General features: G+C 39.6%; 1 protein-coding gene across 4 annotated transcripts in view; it reads left to right on the forward strand.

Moving 5' to 3' along the window:
• The window catches only part of IRAG1 (inositol 1,4,5-triphosphate receptor associated 1), a 91,455-nt gene that overhangs the window by 57,767 nt on the left and 9,298 nt on the right, over positions 1-24,390 (forward strand). For 2 of the 4 annotated variants that reach the window (XM_083476444.1, XM_083476443.1), the window contains exons 18-32: positions 1,034-1,225; positions 3,771-3,871; positions 5,939-6,009; positions 6,732-6,905; positions 8,086-8,163; positions 9,139-9,185; positions 9,805-10,407; positions 13,173-13,251; positions 14,105-14,225; positions 15,296-15,326; positions 16,735-16,875; positions 20,540-20,671; positions 22,101-22,242; positions 22,550-22,599; positions 24,243-24,338. In XM_083476444.1, the coding sequence (XP_083332570.1) occupies positions 1,034-1,225; positions 3,771-3,871; positions 5,939-6,009; positions 6,732-6,905; positions 8,086-8,163; positions 9,139-9,185; positions 9,805-10,407; positions 13,173-13,251; positions 14,105-14,225; positions 15,296-15,326; positions 16,735-16,875; positions 20,540-20,671; positions 22,101-22,242; positions 22,550-22,599; positions 24,243-24,338 (2,058 nt within the window). Of the gene's footprint in view, positions 1-1,033; positions 1,226-3,770; positions 3,872-5,938; positions 6,010-6,731; positions 6,906-8,085; positions 8,164-9,138; positions 9,186-9,804; positions 10,408-13,172; positions 13,252-14,086; positions 14,226-15,295; positions 15,327-16,734; positions 16,876-20,539; positions 20,672-22,100; positions 22,243-22,549; positions 22,600-24,242; positions 24,339-24,390 lie in introns of all 4 variants that reach the window. The other 2 variants (XM_083476441.1, XM_083476442.1) reach the window with 2 other exon arrangements.

A 24,390-nucleotide genomic window follows, 5' to 3' on the forward strand; every position in this document is an offset into this window, starting at 1 on the left:
GTTTTCACTGTTTGGCCATATAAGCAATTGGCTTTTCTCTATGTTTATTTTGAAACCTGCACTCTCCTTGTACTGCTGTAAAACTCTGTTATTCTTCAGCTGCTTCTCCAGATAAATCACAATATTGTCTGCAAATAAACCAATATTCCTTTTGGATTCTAATTCCTTTAAATGCCAGATTAAAAGACTGGAGCATAATTTAAAGCAAAGTTGGGGAGTCTGTGGCCTTGCAGATGCTGTTGGACCCCAACTCCTACCTGCTTTGCCAATGGCTGGAGATAATGTTGTACTCCAGCAACATTTGGAGGCCCATAGCTTCTCAAATTCTGAATTAATGGGTATGAACTTTGAGCAACAGTCCAAATCCAACTGGTAGAAGTTGAAGGGAGTGGACATAGATCATGTAATGTGTACTACCTACCAAGGCAGAGGGCTTGGCCAGATTGCTATGCCTGCACAATGGCCTTCTATGGTTGGTGATGGTATTAGTGATTGGCACAAAAGTCAGCCAATCAATGCTATGCAAATTTTGGTTTCTGTTCCAGACAGTAGGCACCACTTCTTTCCAAGCCAGTCAAAAAGATTGAAAGTGTGTCAGAAAAATGACAAGTCCACAATAATCTCATCACTGAAATGCATGTGTGAAAAACATTTTTGTGCACTGAGCAATATCTATGTCAAATGTATGTTATTTACAAAAAAAGTCATTTTTAGTACTATGATTGCAACACAATCATTCCTTGACTTTGCCTAGAGTTTTATGAAGGACTGACAAGGAGGTCTATCTTAATTGGAAATGAGAGCACTTTAAAGCTTGCAAACGAAGCCTTCCATGCAATAATACAAGGAATGTTGAAAAGGTTTATCTTAATGTCCTTACTATGTTACATTAGACCTTTCAAAACCCCAAGTTAATAAAACACAAGGAGAAGCATAAGTTGTTACTTTAAACTTTATTGCTGCTTGTTGTTATAAAGTGATCTCAGCCTGGACTTTAAATGGGTTTAATTTGTATTTTTGGCATCTGCTATAGCCTTGGGATCACAAGGCCCCACGGTGCTTATCTTCAGAGGTTAACTCGAAACAGACATTCCCATCAGTGCATAGCCTCTTTAGTCAGCACTGCAATCCAGCGTGTCTTTCACCTCTCATTATGCCAACCCTACCTGAAGATGAGGGACAGCCAACAGAGACACAGAACCCCATTTTGCCTTCTCCAATCAAAGTAAGCAACATTTATAAATATGCTATCCTCAGTGACTTCTGACTGTTTTACATTAGCTATCAATTATTATTTTTTTACTATAATTTGTGCCTTGAGTTTGATGAAAATATGCTTTGGCATGTAATTTAGTCTTGTTTCCCCCCTCTGTGACATCACAATATTCTATGCTTTCTCATCACTACCCGATTTTTTTAATAGCAAGTAGGGGAAAAGAATGGAATGTTGTCAGAAGCCAAGGTAAGTTCTACTAGATGGTACAGAAGGAAGAACGAGACATTGGCAGCAGTTCTTGCGATATTTATGGCAAGATTATGACCACATCCCACACTGTTTAGCATATTTATCCTAACATTGCAATGTAATTTAACACTGATGAAAAATGGGAATTGATGTAGTGTCATATGGTGTTACATCACCACTCATTGATCTTTATTCTGGTTCTTAAGACTATTGTTCTTGTCTGAATATTCTTATTTGTGGGGCTGGACCATGATTATGTATTTCACTTTTTCTAGTTTGTACTCAGGGCTGCTGCCATTTCCTAGCAGAATGGGCTGTTATGACGTTATAGTTTAGGATGCTCTGCAATTTGTTCTGCATGACTTTTTAGCCAATGTTGGCTCTAAAACTAATCCTATTATAAAATACATTGGAATAGCTTTGACTGCTGTATCCCCCCCCCATATTTATCCATATTATATGGCCAGCCCTGGAAGTAGTCCCTGAACAATTAGTGCTGCTTGAGACAATGTATGAATGGCATCCTAGCTGGGGTGAAAAAGAAATGGTAGTAGTTGCTACCAAAGTTGGACTGAGCAATGTTTGCTTTTTTTTTTCTTTTGCTTTTTTTTTAAGAAAAAGATTTAGCCCTATTTGGCATTAGCAGTAAGATAACCCATGCTTTCTGGTAATATTAACAGCATGTGACACTCCACATTGCACACACAGAGACAACTATGTCAACACAGTTGATGATTTCACAGAGAACTTCCTGACCTTCTAATCTCCCCTCAAAAATATTTTTGATGTTTTGCACATCATTTGGATGACATGCATAAAATGTGTAAAAGAGGGACCTTATGCTAATATGCAGTACTGAATCAACAAGCATAATGATTTTCAAGCCTGCTTCTTTAGGATTTATGTTATCAACTGCCCTGTTTTAAAAAAATAACAACACAAAACAGATCATCATGTTCTCTTGAGATGTGTTGAAAACTTTAAAGCCAATGTATATCTGGCACATTCAGTTTTACTTTTATCATTGTCTTTTAAACCTAGGACACAGTATTCTACTCTTTGGATAAAAACATCCGCTGCTTTTCCTTTCAACATCCTAGGAAAATGTTGTCAGCAGTGAACTGTGCAGTTATTTGTCATGCATTCTGACACCATTACACATTTGTGCTGAGGGCTAGTTTCCTGATTTAAGATAAACAGCCCACGTGTGTGAGTTCTAGTGATCAGTCTAATGGAAGGCGTACAGTATAGGTCAAAGAGATTTTGATTTTGCTCCATCTTGCATGCAGTTGTGTGCCTTCACTTTAAAGTCAGGTACAGAACAACGGTAATTGTTCACTATAAGAAACTAATGCTGTGAGAGCCTGGACACTAGTCTCTTTTTCAGCTGCTGGCTGCTGCTTATTTGAAAGTTCGTTTAGTTAGCAACATCTAAGGGTTTCCTGTTTCCCCACAGCATTATGTATTACTATCTAGAAAAAGCCATTATATGTCCTAGGTAGTATTATAAAAAGGTAAACATTCAGATTGACCCTGCCAGTCCCCCCATTCCACAGGAGCAGGCAGAGGATGCCATGGCTGTTTGTGACTCTAGAAGGTGAAGAACAAATGTGAGCTAGAATGGTTGGCCACACCTTGATATTGGGGAGAAATCACTGGATGTACATGGAAAAAGCTCTCATGAAACATGTGCATGCCATAATACCTCAACAAGAACAAAATTAAATAAAGATTTTTCAAACAACACACACACACCCCCCTTGCACAGGAGGCAAAGCAAAGAAAGCCATGCTTTTTTTTAAAAAGAGTGGAATTAACTAATTGCTGTGTAGAATGTAGGACTTGCTTCCAGGTGGCCAAATACACTGAGCTGTTCATGAGAAATTTAAAGAAAAATTTTGTTACCTGGGAAGGCATTTTATACACACACACACACACACACACACACACACACACACAGGTCTATTATTACTTCATATTAGTAGTAGTATTATTGGTATTATTAATCTCACTTGTCCAATATGGCAGCTAGTCCTCAGTTGTTTTAAAATGGATTTGAAACATCTGGGTTCTTTATAAAGTTGTTCACAAATGCTAATTCATCAAGAATTGTGTATTAGTTGCTCCTGGAATTAGGTGGGGTCTGCATTAGAGCATAGGACTTGAATTATGCAGAGCCTGTGAATAAATTAGGCCTAGAATTTCATGTAAAAATGTCATGTTTATTCCATTGCAATTATCCTATGGTATATTTGTATATTCCAAGTTAAATTTTAATTTTATTTTTTTGTCACAAACCATTCAGGAGTCCCCTGTTGAAGCTGCAACATGCAACACACCTTCTATCGTTCTTCCAGAAAACATAGTCACACCAGATACAGAAAGAGAAAAAAATCTAGCTTTCAGGTAATACAGCTTTCAGGTAAATAAGCACACACAATTTGTTTTCTACTCTGCCATAGGTAAATGAGGAACCTGCACAATCCTCATACGTTGTTAGACTCCAACTCCCATCAGTGCTGGAAAGCATGGCCAATGATTTTTATGGCGCTACATGCTGAGCTCTATACATCAAGAATGCCTTCTCTGCATCATTTGCTATAAACTGATTTGGCCTTTCTATATGCTTGGTTGGTTTGTTTGCCTCTTGCCTCTATAATTTTGTAGCATTCTAACATATACACAGCTTGTAAGGATAGATCTGAAAGTTCATTCCTCTAGAAAATTATACTGTTGGGTCCAATCTCATGTGGACATTTGTGTAAATCTCTTTTGTAATGAAGTCTAGATTTGAATAATTGGAAACAGGACTGTTGCTCAGGATACATGTAACAAGCAAAGCTTTTTTCAAAAAAAACAACCACCAGAGCATGCCGACTTATCCCCTTCATGAGCTACTTTGTAGGGTGAGGTGCATGAAACAAAGTAAATATAGAGGGATTTCAAGAATAACACAATTTAACTTTTAGAAGACATCTAAAGACAGCCCTGTTTAAGGAAATTTTTAACGTTTGATGTTTTATCATGTTTTTAATATTCTGTTGGGAGTCGCTCAGAGTAGCTGGGGAAACCTAGCCAGATGGGCGGGGTATAAACAATATATTATTATTATTATTATTATTATTATTATTATTATTATTATTATTATATTTATTTATTTATTTATGGATTTAAAGTAGGAATACATGGGTGTTCTCATGCATGTGGGCTAAATCCTGCAATCTTTGGTTAGAGGATTGAAACTTACGCAATCTTTGAAATAAATATTTCAGCATTGAAACCTTTTGACGACTACATTGCCCCAAAGGAACAGCTGTCTTACCTGGCTGCTTGCCCAGTTACAATACAGCTACCACTTCCCTTCTCTTCCCCTTCCCCTTCCCTGTTGTGTTCCTCTTTCTCTTTTTTCCTCCTTTTGTTTGCTTGCTTGCATAGTTTTGCTTACTTACCTAGATGAAGACAGAAAACGACTGCCAATGAATTGCCAGAGACCAAATTGCTGACAATAAATAAAATAATTTTCTAACACTTGATTTCAAGTTGGGGGGGGGAGTTAGGTGTATTAGGACTTACTGCTGTTTAAAGATGATGGGAAATTTCAGTGAACTGCTAATTAAAAGAGAAACAACAAACCAGAAGTCTTTGGGGGGGGGGGTTGGAATGTGCCCAATTATCATTCTAGTTTATCTTATCTTGTACATTTGAGTTACATAGAATGATCCTAAATGAGTAATGGGAGGACAACTTTGAGAAGTATACTTCAAGCACTATTTTTATTGTAGCAATGTAGCCATTGGGTTAATTCCTGAACATTCATTGTAGGCTGGCACACCTTCCCCACTTTCAACCATTCTGACCTACTGACAGAGGTAGCTCAGCTCATATAAATGTATCAGCTAGACGCTAGTCACAAAATCTCAGCTTGGAATGGAGATGTCAACAGTCAGTACATGGCTGCAGTATCTGGCTCCCATCTTGTTCTTAGCATGGCATGGGAAACATTTAACACAACAGAAGTTATTCTTACTAATTAAATGTAGCTGAATTTTCTGGAACAATTATGGCAACATCATTTTTGTTCACACAAAATAAAGCTGAGGTGAATTTAATGAAAAAATTGCATATTCAAGATGAGAGAAGATTTATTGGGGTTTACACATGATGTGAAAATTGATCCTATTTTGCTGGTTTTTGTCCAACTCCCATACAGGAAGCACTTCTCTCATAACTCTATGGGAAGTCCCAAAGGAGCTATTTCAGTGCAGAGTAGGTGCAGTGTAGGATGCTGACTTGGCAAGTGTGCCTTTCCAAATTCACATTTGCTAAAGCCCAAACTAGTTTGTGAATTTAATGTGTTGTGTTTTCATTTTAAATGTGTGTGTATTTAGTTTTAATACTTTTATAAACTGATTTATATAATGCTACTTTAGTTTTAATAAAGCTCATTCCGCCCCCTTTTCTTTCTCCCTCCAGACCTGTTAGTCCTCATCTGCGGCATTCTCACAGAAATGCTAGGACATCAGCTAGCTCACTGACATCTGTGGGTAAGAAACACACACACACACACACACACACACACACACGTACGTTGGCAAAACTTTGAGTATTGCTTGATGAAAATGTGGACTTGCCTATCTGCCCTGTAGAGATTTTAATGACTGTACCATCATTCAATATGCAACATTGCAATGGTATGTAAACTTGTTTATACGCTTGATTTAAGATATGTAAACTCTGTACAGGATTTGGTGGAGGGGGAGAAGGGAGAAATGCAAAATAAAATAAAATAAAATCCTCAGGCTTCTGATATCCTAGTGAGCACCACATGGATCAGTGCAATCCTGCATTTTATCTATCAAGGGTTCAAGGGGTTTAGGGTTTAGGGCAAAGCTACTTACCGTAGGTCTGATTCAATTGCCAGATGTGGAATTCTGCCTTAGGTCAGCTGCTCACACCCAATATGCACTTCTGTGGTTAGCATTACTCCTTGGCAAAGCTCCAATAGCTCCATATACTGTACCATTTAACACAAAAATTGTCATGTGTGGTGAATATAGTGCACCATTGTGTCACCATTGCAGCAAGTCCAAGTTTCATTACAGCTCAGCTACATCACAGCGTTTCCATAAATTCAGCATTTTACTCAGTGTGTAATTAGATGACAGTATGTTGAGTAAAGTCTGACCTATATAGCACACCAAGAGATGAAAGACTTCAAATGCTGTTACATGATACAACTGGGTAATTTGGATACTTTTCCATTTAGATAACAGAGGTAATGTAATTGACTTAGTGAATGACCAGCTGCCAGATGTTAAAATATCTGATGAAGATAAAAAGAAGAATCTCGAATTGTTAGAAGAAGCAAAGAGGGTTAGTGAGAGGTTCCTCACACGAAGAGGAAGGAAATCAAGAAGCAGCCTTTCAGAGTCTCCCACAGGTACGTGTTTTAAAATCCCATACCTTGAAATTCTGGGGACGCAGGTGGCGCCTGGGGACGCGGTTGGCTCTGTGGGTAAAACCTCAGTGCCTAGGACTTGCCGATCGTATGGTCGGTGGTTTGAATCCCCGCGGCGGGGTGAGCTCCCATCTTTCGGTCCCAGCTTCTGCCCACCTAGCAGTTCGAAAGCACTCCTAAGTGCAAGTAGATAAATAGGTACCGCTTTATAGCGGGAAGGTAAACGGCGTTTCCATGTGCTGCGCTGGTGCAGGCTCGTCAGAGCAGCTTCGTCACGCTGGCCACGTGACCCGGAAGTGTCTCCGGACAGGACTGGCCCGTACGGGCAGGGGTACCTTTACCTTTTACCTTGAAATTAGGGACGCGGGTGGTGCTGTGGTCTACACCACTGAGCCTCTTGGACTTGCTGATTGGAAGGTTGGCAGTTCGAATCCCCACAATGGGGTGAGCTCCTGTTGCTCTGTCCCAGCTCCTGCCAACTTAGCAGTTTGAAAGCATGCCAATGCAAGTAGATAAATAGGTACCGCTGTGGCGGGAAGGTAAACGGTGTTTCCATGTGCTCTGATTTCTGTCACTGTGTCCCGTTGCACTGTCTGTGGACAAACACCGGCTCCCTCAACCTGAAAGTGAGATGAGTGCCGCAACCCCATAGTCGCCTTTGACTGGACTTAACCATCCAGGGGTCCTTTACCTTTACCTTACCTTTACCTTGAAATTATGCAAATGGAACCCAGTGTTAGCCTGTGTGCAATGTGTGTTTTACCATAACAATTTAGCAAAGGTCATTTTAATGTAAGAGGCCTGTGGCACCATAAAGGCAAATATATATTGTGGCATATAAGGTGCTGAAAGGTTTTTGCTCGCTTATTCTTGACATCATTCATAGATTTTAAAGATGCACATGTCTCTCAGCTTTTCCTCATGTTAGCTGTACTTGGACATTCTTCACTCCCATGTTCATCAAGTCATGCAAAGTAACCCAACCCCAACATGCTTCTCTCAGTGTTTGTACATATAGCACTCTCCTGTGACATCACTCAGCAAAGGCATGGTGCCCTGCTCATTATCTGCTGCAGATTTAATTGTCTTCTTACTTAAAACCGGAAAATGAGAACTAACCACTCAGAATAACTATTCATTGTTGTGTATAACTTTAATGCAGCTATATCCCCAGCGCTTAGCCCTAATGTTTCACCTGCTGCCTCTCGGAGCAACTCTTTCACTCTTCCAAGTCCAACAGGTAAAATTAATGTTGCATGTTCAAATTATATACATATTAGTTGAGCAGCCATAGATGTTTGGTCATTATAAGATCTCGTAACATTCCCCGCCACCCATCCCCCTGAAATGGTAAGCTAGAAATCTTGCTGGGCAAATAAATAGGGAATGTTTTACAGCAAAATGTGATGAAAGTATGAGAAGAAGCTTGATGAGATCTAAGCTGTATCTAGTCCAGCACCCAACAGTGTTCAGACAGATGTTTCTAGGAATCCAAAAATCAGGGTGTGAAGAGCCCTACGTCACCCACCTGCCCACTCACCTGCCCACCAAGAGAGTCTTTCTTTTTGTCCCCAGGTGTAAACCTGACAGGTTTTAGAGCTGGCCATATGGCCCCATGGCACCTCCCACTTCTAAGGTGGTATTGTTCTGTTAAAAGATTTTTGGCTGTCCTTTAAGACAATGTCCACTCTATCCTATATGAAACAGTTAGATTTTACGTGCCTTATAATAAGTCAGCAGGGTAGAGACAGTATGAGCTCTCATGGAAGGAAATTCCATGGCAAGGTGGACAATGCTGTATGCCCTGTTGACTCCTCCACACCCTCTAGGCTTATTAAACCTAGCAGAGGTTTTATTGGTATTTTTAATGTATATTTTTGTAAACCGCTTATAGGGTTTTAATGATTAAATGGTATATAAATCCTGTTAGGCTGCAATGGGTAAGTCTTCTCATAAGAAGGAATCCACAGCAGAACCTGATTAGACATTTTTGAAGTACTGGAGAGGCTCATATGGGCTGACACGTTCTACGAAGCAGTAGTGATTATAGCAGAAGTCCTATAAGCTAGGGGTGTGTTGAATTGTTCAGGACTTTTGTTAACAGGAATAGCACTCTTTTCTGCCTGTAGTAGCCATATGGCCATTGAGTTTAGAGCTAACTATGACATGTTACAGTATGTGGTGGAAGTTTCATCACCTGTTTTTCATATTGTAGGTTCTGATATATGCGCATCTGCTTTGGGTTCAGTGCCTCCACTGCAGGTAAGAATGCTCTAATGCTGACTATTGTTGATCACTGCATGCAATCAATCAGGATAACAACACATTACCTTGGCAAGAAAATGTGTTTTTGTGTGTGTGTGTGTGTGTGTGTGTGTCTGTGTGTGTGTGTTTGTGTGTGTTGGGGGGCTTTATCAATGGGAGAACATGTGCTTAACCGGTACTGCATCCCCATATTGTCTCCTAAAAACCATCTCATCACTTTTGGGCCTGAATCTTCCACTGGCTCAGTGTAAATGTTTCTTGAATAAGGACTTTTATTTGTGCAATTCTGACTTGTAACAGCTTCTACTGCTTCTGCTGTTGTGAGCTTAGCATGTCATCTGAGCCAAACTGCAAACATAAGACCAAAAGTTGGTTGCAGCTAATGGTTTGTCTGGAGTAAGCCAAACAATGAGCTCAGGATTGAACAACATGCTACACCAAACAATGGCTTAGCTCAGAGCAGAGAGGCAGCAGGAGAACAAAAGAAAGGAGTGCAGGGGCCACAGTCTCTCCAGGAACCTGCATAGTTGCACATTTGCACTAATCTATAGTTTGGCCTAGTGTTATGTGTAAACAAACTCATTATACTATTTCTTTGATTATTTTTAATTTTTAGAATGCCACAAAAGGATTGACTGATCGAAATGAGAATGATCAAAGAAAACTTTCTCAGGAAAAACCAGTTACACACACAACTGCTTTGGAAAATCCAAAGAAGTTGACAGAACAAAAGGAAAACTTTGATCCACATAAGCCTATGGATAATCTACCCAGATCCTGTACTTCAGGTTATGACACTGGCAGAGTATCTCTAAATACCAGCCCAAGCACCTGTGAAAACAAACTTCAGAAACTAATCCCTAAAAAAACAAAAGAAAATGATTCTCCTTTCCAAGGCCATTTACAAGGACCAGGGATATTTACCATGGACCCAAAGTTAAAGGGATCAGTAGCACCATTACCGAAGGATTCAAAAGTTTCTTGTAAAACAGAACTTAATACACCTGGTTCCCATCCTCCTCTATTACGAGCTGTGTCGTGGGATCACGCAGAACCTGGTAATATAGAAAAGGTACCTTTTAAATGTCCATCTGAAGATGATAGACACTTTGCCATTAACAATAAACCCAACAACATATCGACTAAACAGTCAGCCTTCAAAGACCTCCAAATACAAGTTCAACCAGTAAGAATGCAGAAATTGACAAAGCTCAGAGAGGTGAGTTTCTATAAATTAGCAGGATTTTATTTTAGTCTTTTGTTGTTGTTCCAAAACTGTGTGATATAACAGGATTGGGCTTTGATAAAATAAGACTGGAACCTTGCATTTTGAAGTATTGGGAAATGAAGAATTGTTTTCTAGTTCATTACACCAAGGGCCACATTTCAAAGGTAGAATAAGGTGAGTCAGGGCTTACCATATTGCTGTGCTTCTAGTTAAGCAAAAGTTGAGGTCTTTAGGAAAGAGTCAGCAGCAGAAAGTGAGCATCTCTATCTCTTGATCATTAGAAACACCTACCACCCACAATCTCTTGTCTCAAAAACTTTAACATTACTTCCTTTTCAGTAAGCTTATCTACTGGATTGTGAGAGCTAGGCACTTATTTTTTTTATGGGGAAGAAGCACAGAGATCCTTTGAACATTGTCACCACAGTTTATGGACCTCCTTTTAGGCACATATAAAAAGTAACATAGGATCCCTGTCGGATATGACCTGTAAGTAAGAGGACACCGTGACTGAATATTTTGATTATCAGTTGGATCGAGGGGGTGCTGTTCCTGTGGATTTATTTTTAATTTTGGTAAATTCATTTATTAAAATGTGTTCCAACTCTACACCAGAATTACATATCTAAACTGACACATTCTTTTTCCTGCATAATTAGCTTTTCAACTGTGCAGCTTTGATGTTAAATTAGAAAGCAGTCTTTTGCCTTTTAGTGAAACAAAAGCTTACTGCTTAAAGGTGATTGTAAAATACAGTGCAGAGGTACTTCGGTCTCTAATAAAGTATGCAATATGTAAACAGGAAGAGGCTGATGAACTGTCCTGTCATCTTTCAAAGTAGTATTTAGGAATTAAATAAGCTACTTTTGGTCTCTTAGGAGATTTCTTCACATCCAGAAAAACCTTTCCTTCCTGAAGCTATATCAACAAATCATCTTAAACATTGCTTCAAGTGTTTCTGCTGTTCATGTGCTTCCTTTTCTTTTTTGTCCTGTTTCTTGCTGCTTTCAACACTTCTTTCCCAGGACAAGGCACATCACATCACATTGTTATCTGCAGGCCTCAAGACAACTGGTTACTTCTGTGTAGCTCAAATGGTCTACACACATAAAGGGGAAAAGAAATTCAGGCAGAACTGTGACTAGAGAGCTAAAAGTCCATTTTGGGGCCTATGCTCTGGCAGCAAAGAAGCAATAGTTTTCCTGACTCTGATACAATGTTGGCAGTTTATTAACTGGATCAAATGAAATAGAGTAGAGAAGAAGAGAAGTCTGTTTCCAGCAAGAAACTCTCTCATAGGATTTAGAAATATATTTTTAAAAGTTTTATTTTCATAAAATGTGTTTATTTTCAGCAGGAGATAAGATATAGTTTATATAAGCACAAGTAATTATACAGTATTCAGTATTCCTTGGCATACACCAGATTCTACAGCAGTGCATCACAAAAGTCTTCAAATTCTCAATGAGCGTAGATTCTTCGTTTTCTCAAATCTTGCCAAGCACTTTTTGGAGCCACTCATCTGTTGTTGAGTAATTGATGATAATAACATGGAAATTGTGTTGGGTGGAATCTATACACATATAAAAACTGTCCTGAAAATGCTTTTTTTTTAAAGCGTTGTTAAAAAATACATTAAATTTTCCATAAGACTTGCCATCTCCATCTAGTGTCACATTTTATATTGCACTTAAAACACACTTTTAAGACGTTTTGTTTGCAGCTGTATAGCAGAGTCCTTGGTCAGCATTTCATCTATCTAGAGTTTAACCTCTAATGGATAGGGTTTCACTCCTCTAAAGGGATAGGTTTCAGTTTTGTTCAGGCAGGTAGTTGTTTTTTTAATGAACCAAGGATGGTAAACTTGCTGTAACTCCCTCTGGACGTGGGGGAAAAGCTTGGCTACAGTGATCGGCACTCCTGGTAACTTCCAGCCTAGATTACAGTAATGTGGAACTGCCTCTAAAGTTAGTTTAGAACATGGCCACTAGGCTGCTGTCTAGGACCATGAATAAATTTCACCAGTTCAGACTGCTCACTTTTAAGGCCCTGTGCTGCTTAGGACCAGAGCATCTGGAGGACTGTATCCTCCCAACATAAGCCTGCCCATACACTCAGGCCATCTTCTCCAAGTGCCCTCACTATTTGAGGTGAGGTGGGTAGTGATTGAATGAAAAGCTCTTTTGGTTGTGGTACCCTTTTATCAGGTGTGCTTGCCTGGTATAGTGGTACCTTGGTTTAAGAATAGCATAGTTTATGAACAACTTGGATTAAGAACGCTGCAAACCCGGAAGTAGGTGTTTTGGTTTGTGAACTTTTCCTTGGAAGCTGAACATGTTCCGCTTCCTGTTGAGTGTGTTCCATTTGTCAGTTGAGTCCCCCACTGCTACGGGAAAGCACACCTTGGTTTAAGAACGCTTTGGTTTCAGAACGGACTTCCGGAACGGATTAAGTTAGTAAACCAAGGTACCACTGTATTGGGTTGGATCCCTATACTTAGTCATACTTATGATAGATCCATTAAGATCAATGGGACTAAAGTTAACTTAAATCCTATTTGAGTAATTACTCTAAGCATTACTAAGTCTAAATGCATTGTTTCTAGATTTGGTGACTGGAAATTTGTTATGCTAAAGGATGCAATGTAAATCCCAACGACTTGATTACTACCATCTTTGCCAATGTACTATATAATTATATCACTGAGCTTGTTATTTCTTGTGAAGAATTAATGCAGTTCTTTCCTACCTAATCAGGAGCACATATTGATGCGGAATCAAAATTTAATTGGACTTAAGCTCCCTGACCTAAGCGAAGCTGCTGAACAGGAGAGAGGTGAAATATGATAAAATTTGTTGGGAAATGTACTTGTGGTTAGGAGGGAGGAGGCCACAACAGTGGGGTGTTTTTTTAACAGACTGAGGCCTCTTGCTAGAATACACCACTGAAGACCACACCATATGTGACTTCATGTGACACCATATGTGTGGGTATGGGAGCGAAAAGAGCACATTGTTGCATGTGGAAATTATTGCATCCATCACAATGGATCCCATTTAGTACAATGTGCTTGTAATCTCTGCCTTTTTGAAGTCAGTAAAACTATTGTCAACAGACACTGGCAATATAAGTTGTATCCCAGTTGCCACTTTCCAGACAGAGGAAAGTTGGTTCCACTTAATTATTGATAAGACAGTATTGAAATGCTAGGTGACAATCACATTGAATAGCTGGATTTTACCTTCAGTCAGTAGTGCCTTTGCTGAATTTTCTGATTAGCCCTATTCCCATACTGGTTTCTTACGGCAGAATGTGGACTATACCTTTTCTTCATCCCCTTCAAACATTAGGCCAGGGGCGGATCTTGGGGTCTCAAATTTCAATGACGCCCTGTGCAATGCCAAAATTTGGTGCCCCCTCACTCCATTGTAAATCATAGTTTCTGTGCCCCCTGTGGCATCCCTAAGGCTCCATGCCCAATTCAACCAAAACAGTCGTGCTCCCCTAAATCCACCTCTGATTAGGCCCACCAGAGTACGAAGTTTAGTAATGTGTTAAACTACTTTAGCTCATGATGCATTACTGAAGCAATAGAATAGTAGTAGCAATTGTAGAAGAAGTGGTGGTGTTGGCAATAATGATAATGATAATGATAATAATTTTTTTTAAGTTCTGAACTCTTCTTCAGGGTCTTCACCAGTGCCTTTCTCATCAGAGGAGGAAGAGGCAAAAAGTAGATGTGAGGTGATGCCCAACATCCCTGACACGCTTCTACGAAAACTCCGTGTGCACACCTCTCTTCCAGGAAGGTAAACCACTCTGTGCTGATACTCACACTGTCACCCAAATGCTTTGTGGAAGAGATACTTAAGTGCATTAGATTCAAAAAGCCAAAGTTTAGGTGTTCTCCCTCCATTTATGCCTACTACATGGTGTAGTAGTTAGTGCTGGACTACAGTGGTGGATATTCAAATCCCAAGTAAGCTCTGAAACTCCAGTTGCACTCTCCCAGCCTGACCTACTTCACAGGATTGTTGTAATGATAAAATGTGGGGAAAGTTACATAACCCACCCTGAGTTCGTCTAAGGAAAGTGGGATGGAGATCTAACAAGTAAGAAAATGTCTATGCATTTGAATTAGTATTATCTAAATTGTAATGCAAAGTTGTAATCAGAAACTAACTAAAGCTATACTTTACTTAAGATAGGTTATTTAGGATACCTTCTCTTGGGAATGAGTTCATGTGCTTTTATATGTTTTGTAGCAAGGAAAACTTCCGTTAAGCAGAAATTATACTTGGTCAAGAAGCTCAAAATATAAATGACCTTGCATTATGACTGTATGCTTACTGAGTCTTTGTGGCCAAATTAAGGAAATTATATTTCCTCTTCACTTCAGTCTTTGTAAGAAACAAGACCACAGTATATTAGGCCTGCCAACTTCTTCAGAATTGTGTTATCTTTTACACCAATACAGGAAGTGAAGCAGCCTTTGTGGTGTTTATATAGCACAATGCTGTGACAATAAATTAACATTATAAAAACATTACCTTGGATCTTGAGAGTCTAATAATTTTGCATTTGCCAAGGAACATACAGCACACTTAGGACCAAAGTAGACCTGCATTTAATACATGGTAGGCAGCTGCATATTTGGTTTTTCCTTATCTAAGTACAGTAGTAGGGAAGCCTGATGCTCACTGTGAAGTGAGGCTTATTCCCCTGCCATTCTGATCTCACTGGGGAAGTAATCACCCAATGCCCCGGAGCTAGGGCCATAGGAAAATCCACCATATGCACCAGTGGTGCCTCTATGATTCCTAAGGACATTTTTTCTGCGCTGGCAAACTTTATAACTTAGTTTCCCGTTTTATTACAGCTCTCCTCCGCTTACTGAGAGAGAGGTTGAGGTAAGTCACCTTTTGTTTTTTTTTATTGTAAAATGCTTGAAGGCTCTTTGTCATCATATTTTGTGTGCAACATACTACCAAGCAACATTTTGTAGATAACCTTTCCATGGCTCCCTTCAAGACATTATTCGAAGAAAATCTAATCCAAACTGGAGTCAGAAGGGTCATTATTTTTAACAACAAACATAAAAATTCCATTTTAAAAATCAGCAAAAATGGACAAAACTAGAATAAGGAGCAGAGCCAGCAGTCTTAATCAAAGCTATCCCAATTAGGGGATAAGATAGTCTTCAATAAGACAGCCTTCATTAAATATCAGAAATCACTATAGAGGGGTCTGGTGAACCTCTGGCAGTAGCTGGGCCTCTTTGAAAGACCTTGGAGGGCAGGCAGAATCATGGATCATAATCTCATGAATTGTTGATGGTTACCACTATTTATTTATCTGCAACATTTCTGTACCACTTAATTATTCGTATTTCTAAGTGGTATCTATAAAAAAGATCCATAGAAAATAAGACAATAAAACAACAACAATTTATCATAAAGCCAAACTGGTATTCACTGGTATTCACTGCTGTTCTTCCTACCATGTCATAGAAATGGTGTCTGGATAAGACAGAGAGCAATTTTTAAAAGCTGTAGGAAGTAGCAAGGAAAGTTAATGTTCTTCTTGGAGTGCCATTCTTCTCCATTTGCTTTGCTGTTCTAGGTTCTTGGCATCCATCAAGGAGCCCCATATAAATTATGTTATGTTATGTAAAAGGTTTTATGTCTGTGTTGATAATTTTACTGTTTCTAACGCCTGTTTTTATTAATTTATAATGAATATTTCCTACTATCAAATAAACTGCTTAGAGATATATTTTTTATTTAAGCGATAGCTAAATCTTGCTAAATAAATAATGAATAAAGCTTTAGCAGTTGTGGTCAGGAGTAAAGGGACTGAACTGATATGTTACTACTGCAAGCACTGATTTCACATTGGTCAGTGTAATGCCTGTGGTCTCAGTACAGCCTTGGACTGTGTGAAATGAATGTGCTTGCCTGCGAAGTAACTTCAACCTATTCTTCCAAGCTGGAGAATATGAATCGAGGTGGATTTGACACTTCTCTTTGTGGAAATTAATTCCTACTAGTGTATGGATCAGGCCTCCCATGGGAGATTTTGGACTTTCCTTCCTTGGAGGTTTTTACGCAGAGGTTGGATCGCCATCTGTCATGAATGCTTTAGCTGAGATTCCCGCATTGCAGGGGGTTGGACTATAGGACCCTTCAGGTCCCTTCCAGCCCTACAATTCTATGATTCCATGAGTCAACTTTATGCAAAAACAATTTCCCCCTTTTATGCATGGATATGACTGGTAAACAGAATTCAACGAGGCCTTTCTTTTCCCTCCCTCAACAGAATGTGTTTGTACAACTTTCATTGGCTTTCAGAAATGATAGTTATACATTGGAATCAAGAATTAACCAGGCTGAGAGGGAGAGGAATCTTGCTGAGGAGAACACAGAGAAGGAACTGGATCATTTTAAAGTTGCTATTACGGTAAGAGGACCATGGTGAACATTCACTGCAGTTTACGCTGTGAATTTTGGTAGGTATTTTGAAGGCTGCTGCCAAATATGTCACCAAATCCTATGTTATCATTAACTGTTCAGTACTCATATTGATGACCAGCCAACTTAAATCTCTAAAATGGCCACATTTCAATTCTGTGCCATAATCTAGAATTTCTTGTTCTGCGGTAGGTTGATTTTTGCAGTAGGTGGAACTGAATGTTGCAAAAATAATGTACTCTTGGAACTGCAGCCATACCTTGGTTATCGAATAGCTTAGTTGTCAAACAAATTGGCTCCCAAACACTGTAAACCCGGAAGTAAGTGTTCTGGTTTGCGAACGTTTTTTGGAATCTGAATTTCCGACTTGGCTTCCGCTTGCATGCAGGAACCTCCTGCAGCCAATCGGACGCCGCACCATGGTTTTCGAATGGTTTTGGTAGTTGAACAGACTCTCAGAACGGATTAAGTTTGAGAACCAAGGTACCACTGTGCTTTTTTAACAAAACAAAAGAAGCATATTGTTTATGAGTGGTGTAATAGGTGTAAAATACCAGACGGGGGGGGGGCTGCCTTGTGGCCCTCCATAAGTTGTTGGACTCCAACTCCCATCAGCCCCAGCCATCAGTAGCAGTCCAACAGTTTCTGGAGGGTCACAGGTTATCCACCTCTGCTTCACAGTAAGTTAGTTAGAAGCATACACTGTTGCAAATTCTTCGTGGCACTTTAGCAGAAATGCTCAGAGTTCCAGGTTCTTCAGTGCAGTATTATTTATTGTGAGCTATATATACAAATATCTACAGAAGCAGTTCATACAGTCAGACAGAGTACCTGGCTGCACCTTAAGGCAAATAGGAAGACTCTTTCTCTCTGACCACACTCCTCTACACCACCACCTTATTGCTGGACAGGTTTCCCTTTTAAACCGATGACAGCCAATCAACTGTCAGCACATTACTGCTGAGTCACTCTGACCCAGCACCTCCATAGAAAGTATTGCAGGCTGATTGGATCAGCCTGTTGCATCAGCTAGCAAACTCAAGCCTGCGGACTTAGTATCTTACACAGCATTCTGTGATCCCAACATACACTTCTAAGTCAGATTGTTCTACAGAGTTCAGACTCAAGGTCCCTATGTTATGGAGCTCAGATCTCTTCTTCAGTCTCCTTTTCTGTACTCACCATTCCTTCTACCTTGGGTTTCAATTCTGTTTGAGAGGGGAAAGCAGTGTATGTGCTAGATGAAAGCAGCAGAATTCTGCTAGTTTACCATTTATTGCAGAGAAGTTTGGCATCATGATTGCATATGTTGTGTATGCATCAATCCTGCTGTATTTCCTAGAGTTCCCATCCTAAACATGGAGGAGGTAGTTGCTGTTCTTTACTATTTATGTTCCTGGGCAGGGAACTGCTGAATACTTGACATCATACAGTGAAGAATGTGTAATCTCATGCCTTAAAAATGCCCTAAGTAAATGCACCTAAAGATAGAGGAAGCAAGGAGCGAGGAATTTCTGCAGGAAGTCCATAAATCTCTTTATAATCGTTTATGTATACATCTTTTATACTGGTATCTTTCAGAGGAAGAGTGGGCAAAGCAATTCTTATTTGTTCATGCGTTTCTTTCTCAGGTAAAAACTGATTCAAACATGAGATATTTGCAGCCCAATCCAAGCATGTTTGCTTGGGAGTGGAACCCATTGGGCTTGGTGTGTGTGGGATTGCAGACTTAGCTACAATGGAAGCTGCACTCCTGCGCATGCTTGCCTGTGGGTGAGCTCCACTGGACATTGTAGGGCTGAAATATGGATAGATAAGTATGTGATTGTGCTGCAAAATAGATGTAGTAGAGACTGATGTCGTGGTACGATGCCAATTCACACATTTTCACAGTATGGGAATTACTCTTGTCGGGAATTGCATGAAATAGGTTGCTTTTCTAAAACAATTTGCAGTATGTGTGCTTCCACTGGCATCAAAGTGCAATGTCATCTAAGAAGTATGCTTCCTTTCTGGTACTGGACGTTTCACCCACACTGACTTCTTTCCTCCCATTCAGCCTGAAAATTGTTTGGCTTCTCATTTAAATGGGAAGTCTGATGTGTAAATCTCATGTTTATCAATCAAGGGCTATGTTTCTTGGATGTATATCTGAAGCTGACTCATGTTCAGGAGCGCAGCACTTTTAGAGTTGTATGTACTATACTGAAACTAGGGTTGTCATACATCCGGAATTTCCTGGACATAGCTGGTATTCAGCCCTTGTAAACAGCGTCCTGGCGGAAATTGCTGAAATGTCAGGACGCATGGCAACCCTAGTTTCGGACGTATGGCAGCCCATGTCGGTAGTGTAGATGTTGGCAAATTTTATTTAAAAAATAGCTCCACAACTCATTTTTTATTTTTAAGATTTTGCAAAAACAACTCAACATCTTTGGGCAAAACTAAAAACGCTCATCAACAACTTTTGTGTCCAGATTTTCACTTTTTAAAATGTGGCAACCCTACTGAAACTCACGCAGCAGGATTCACTTTCTGTATCTCCAATTTCCAATAGTAGAAAATTGCTGTTCTACTTGTTGAAGTGCTTCTTCCATGAGGTGATGAACACTGCCACTGCCCTATTTGTTTTGTGATGAAAATACTCCTGTCAATGGGAAAATGTAGAAAGAGCCCACTGCTGGCCCTAACCAAGTATCAAACTTTGAAAAAGGAGAGGTTGGAGGTGATTACAATGTAGCAGAAGCCCTAGTTTTCTTGCTTTCTAATTTGCTTATCACAATCATTATTCTACCTCTGGTTAACCAGATAAACTAAACTGTAGGCTGGTAAGCACATGATTTTGATGGACTGCATCTCAAATGCAAAACCAGTCATAAGATTCGCCAAGAAGGGTAGCACAATGAAGAAACTGAAGATGAGCTAATTGAGGATTGTAATGTTTACAAGATTTTCCACTGGAATTTTAAAGCCCCATTGAAGGATTATCTGTGCTTTTAAATAAAAATAAAAATGAACAAATCTTTGCTTGCAGTCAACTTTTTATTACTCTTCATTGTTTAGAGAGCTGTGAGATTAACAAAGCACAAATAGTATCTTGCCTTAACCAACAAACAATTTGTAGATCATAATAAACTTTTTATCTTACAAGGGCAAAAACCCACTCTTTAAAGCTGAAACACAACAAATGGCAATTCAGGTTTTCAATGGATTGTCCTTTTCTCCGATTCAGCTTTAAAGAGTGGGTTTTCATGGGGATAGCTCTGGAGCAAAAAAAGAGAGTGCTTGGACAGAGAGCTTTAAAGGATGGACTATGCCTGGAAAGCACAGAGGAAAGGTGAGTGTGGGTAAGCCCTTGTTTCATGATAGCATGAAGTTTGATTCTTTGTAGTCAAGAGGTGTAATGATATCTAGAATATAAGATCTTGATTTGATATCTGTAGTGGAATTTCAAGCCTTGTTTAGGTTTTGAAAACTGTAAGTAGCTGTATAACAGAGGGACCTTTTTATGTTTGTTGTGCAAGAACTTTCTATAGTTTTAATGGACCCAAGGGACAACAAAGGTGGACAACCTTTGAATTGTAAAACCACAATGACTTCATTTGCTATACATGCTCCTTGATTTGATACATTAGTTCATGCTCTCGCTTCAGTCTTCAGCTGCCTTGTGGCATCATTCTGAGCACAGAGACATGTATCAGAGATTGTTGGAGGACATGGCAGTGCTGCATCGTTTGGCCTCTAGATTATCTAGTCGAGCGGAAATGGTTGGAGCTGTTCGCCAGGTAAGACTCTTGGAATCAAATACCCTGTATCGGCTCCGACTTCACTACTTGAAAAAATAAAGTTTTGTAGGGAGTGTTGGCTATAGTGAGGAGAAATAAACATGGTCCTAAAGCAGTTAAAAATCTCATACCCTAAGGCTGAATGTGGCCCTCTAGGCCCACCTCTCTGGCCCTTGGGACTCTCCCTGGGCCACATACCCTCTTCTTGTGGAACAGCCTTCACTGACCTCCACACCTGCTTGAGATGCTTTTCTCTGGCTGGAATGGGTTATCAAACTGTGACCATGCCTCTTGCTTGCCTGGACAGAGGATAGAGGTCCATTGAAGTCTGACCAACTGCAACTCCCTAAGGTTTCAGGCAGATATTTTGTGAGACTTTCTAAAGATCCTTTTAATTGCAGATGCCAAAGACTGAACAAAGGACTTTCTATGTGCATAGCATATCCTTTACCACTAAGCTGTGGGTCTCTGCCCTCTGGCTCTCTAAAACCATCGTTTCAAAAGCTAGCTGAAGATCAGGAATTGGAGCTGAAGTGTAGGTGGCAAGGCAAGACACAGTGATAGCAGCAAGAACCTTTATGGAACTCACAGAACTGGCCAACAGGGACAAAGCAACTGCTTATATACATTTCTGAAAGCCTGGGCCACTCCCACTCCCAGCGTGATTGGCTGTCTAAACTTCCAAGCTGCAAATCATGACTAAGAGTTTAAGGGCCAATGGCAGAGGCCCAAATCTTGAAATGTTCTGTGATTGGATATCATGTATTGAATCAGAACACAGGGGCTCAGAATTCTTAGTCCAGACTCAAGCTCAGGCAAACATAGACCACTGAATACATAACAGGAGCCACTTAGGAATTATTGCTAGAGGTGTGTCTGTGCAGTTTCCTCAGGAATTTCCCGTTAAACTGATCTCAAGCCATACTTCCAAATTACTACTTTGGTTCAGGAGTTTGCTCTACCCAGAGGCGGCCCAATGAGAGGGAGTTAGGTCATAGGAAATAATGCCCCAATGAGGTGGGCTATCCTGACATCCTGCAGAGGAGCCCATAGGGCAAGGTAACAAAGTAGGTTGGTTGCTTGGAGCACCAAAAATAGTTCCCTTGAGTTCTATCTTTAGTCACTTCTTCCTAGGTAAAGTTAGGACCACACCTCTGCCTTTGTATTGTAGCCAGATAATATGATGGTGTTGTATTACCGTATTTATTTGAGTCTAATGCATCATTCAAAATCTTAACCCCCCCCCCAAAAAAAAAATTGCTGGAGAATGTAAATGTGTCATCAAATCTAATGCACACCTTAATTTTTGAAGCATAATTTGGCCAAAAAGGGTGAGCATTAGATTCAGGCATTCTTCTAGCTTGAGATGATGTCATGCATTTCTTGTTGAAAACATACTTCTGTGCGATACTTGATCTCCTCCTTGCAGGAGAAGCGCATGTCAAAGGCCACTGAAGTTATGATGCAGTATGTGGAGAACTTGAAGAGAACATATGAAAAAGATCACGCTGAGCTCATGGAGTATAAGAAACTCGCCAATCAAAATTCTAGCAGAAGTTATGGCTCACCTGGTAAAATAGTCTCTTCTTCCCCACCACACAATATTTTAAAGCATGTCTTTATTGCTGTGAACTTATAGTTGACTACTCTCAAATCTACATAGATATAAAAGCAGATTATCAAGGTATTTGACCCAATTGCACTTGTAACAAAAAAAGACATACGTCCTAGTCTTAGATAATATACTGTTTTGCTTTAAAAGCACATTTGTTTCAATATAAAAAAAATTCTTACTATTTTAGTGCTGGCAATGCATGTCTGTTTTCAAACACTAATTCTTATTCTTACTTTTGTTGGCTTTGTTTTACTATGGTACAGAAGATGGTGTGCCCCGTACATCAAGATCCATGTCTCTTTCTGTTGGAAAGGTACTCTTCCAAGTTTTAAAAAGCTTTAGTTTAATAAGTGTTTTTTTAAAAAAAAAATCCCAGCGACTTAGATTCTCCATGTACTCCAAACAACTTGCTCATTTTTCTTTCTTTTTTTCAAGCACTTCCAAAATATTTTCCCCCAGCTTGAAACGTAACTTTCAGGAAACCAGTTCACATATAAAAGCTGCTGTTGCAGTAGAAAGTCAACAGGGAGGCAAACAGCAATAGAAGTCAGGATTTTCTAAGGAGAACTGGCACAAAGCTTGAATCAGAATTGGGACCCGGCATGGCTGCTTTTCTTTCAAAACAAAAGCATGTTGTTGTTGTTGTTGTTGTTGTTTAAAAAAGGATGTGGAGCATAATATGTAGTTTGGCCTTTAGAAATCCATCAAACTAAGGTTACAGTCATAGACACACTTACTGGGGAGCAAGTCCTACTGAATGGAATGTAACTTGCATCTGAGTAAACACGCATAGGCTTGTGCCATGCACCACATGCAAACTTTGGTGTTTCAGGCTTCTTAGGATTTAATGCTGCAGGGTTCCTTTTTGTAACTGGCATACAACTGGTATGCAAATGGGCATACTACAAAACTACAGTAACAATTCTTTATTAGTTATCTACATTAGAATAGAATTAGGGTGAAATTCAGTTATATCCACACACTTGCACAGTGGGACTTACAGTTTCTCTCCTTCCCTGCTCCAGCGCCCTGCGTGTCCCAAAATCTGCTCCAGAGGGTATCCCCCAACCCTTCAGAGCAGATCTTTTTGAGCACGTGGGATTTGCAGGGGGAAGGAGGGGAAGGGAAAGCTCAGCTGCATAAGTGGCTGCTCGTTCACACTCATTTTTATTTATTTATTTTTAAAAACATTTTATTTTCAAATTTTATAATCACAATATTTTATAAGTTCAATACAGTACTTTTCCAAAGATACAATATAGACTCCCCCCCCCAACTGCCTCTCCCCTGGATTTCAGTTTTCTATTTTCTGCCCCCCTGATCTCTTGCAGCTTATTTTATTTCTCCAAACTCTTTGTTTCCCCTCTTATTCATCCTAATTTCCAATTATATGCTTTCATAAATGTTATTTCAAACCTGCTACCATTTTAATATATTTACAGTGGTCTTTTAAATAGTCTATAAACTCCTTCAATTCCTGTTCAAACTTTTTCTCATCGTGTTCTGTGATCTTCACAGTCATCTTTGCCATTTTGGCATAGTCCATCATCTTAGTTATTCATTCCTCTTTTGTTGGTACCTTCTCTTTTTTCCACTTCTGGGCAAGCAACATTCATGCGGCTGTTGTTGCATACATGAATAGCCCTTTTAAGTCCCTTGGAATTTCATCCCTTGTTAATCCAAGTAAAAAGGCTTCTGGGTTTTTTGACAAAAGTTATCTTAAACATTTTCTTCAATTCATTGTATATCGTTTCCCAGAAGTCTTTTACTTTTCTACAGGACCCACACTGATAGATTTAACCCCTTAGGCTCAAACTATGAATAAAGGTCACTCCTGAAAGAACCCATGGTTTTGTCCTTTTTTTCTCCTTTCCCCTAATCTGCCTGATATGCAGCCTATGAAAGTAGAACTTAGAGTCACTTATGTAATGAAATATTTTTTTATTATTATTATAGATGCCTCGAAGACGAGTCAGTGTTGCTGTTGTTTCAAAATTTGAGCTCCCTGGCCAGTCACCTACTGCATCGCCCATACCTTTGATGCCATCCCTGGTAAGTTTTTTCAAATTTCTAACATTCTAGAGAAACCAAAGCTTTAAAGAAA

The sequence above is a fragment of the Podarcis liolepis genome (assembly GCF_965112155.1).
Source record: "Podarcis liolepis genome assembly, chromosome: 1".
NCBI classification, from domain to species: domain Eukaryota; kingdom Metazoa; phylum Chordata; class Lepidosauria; order Squamata; family Lacertidae; genus Podarcis; species Podarcis liolepis.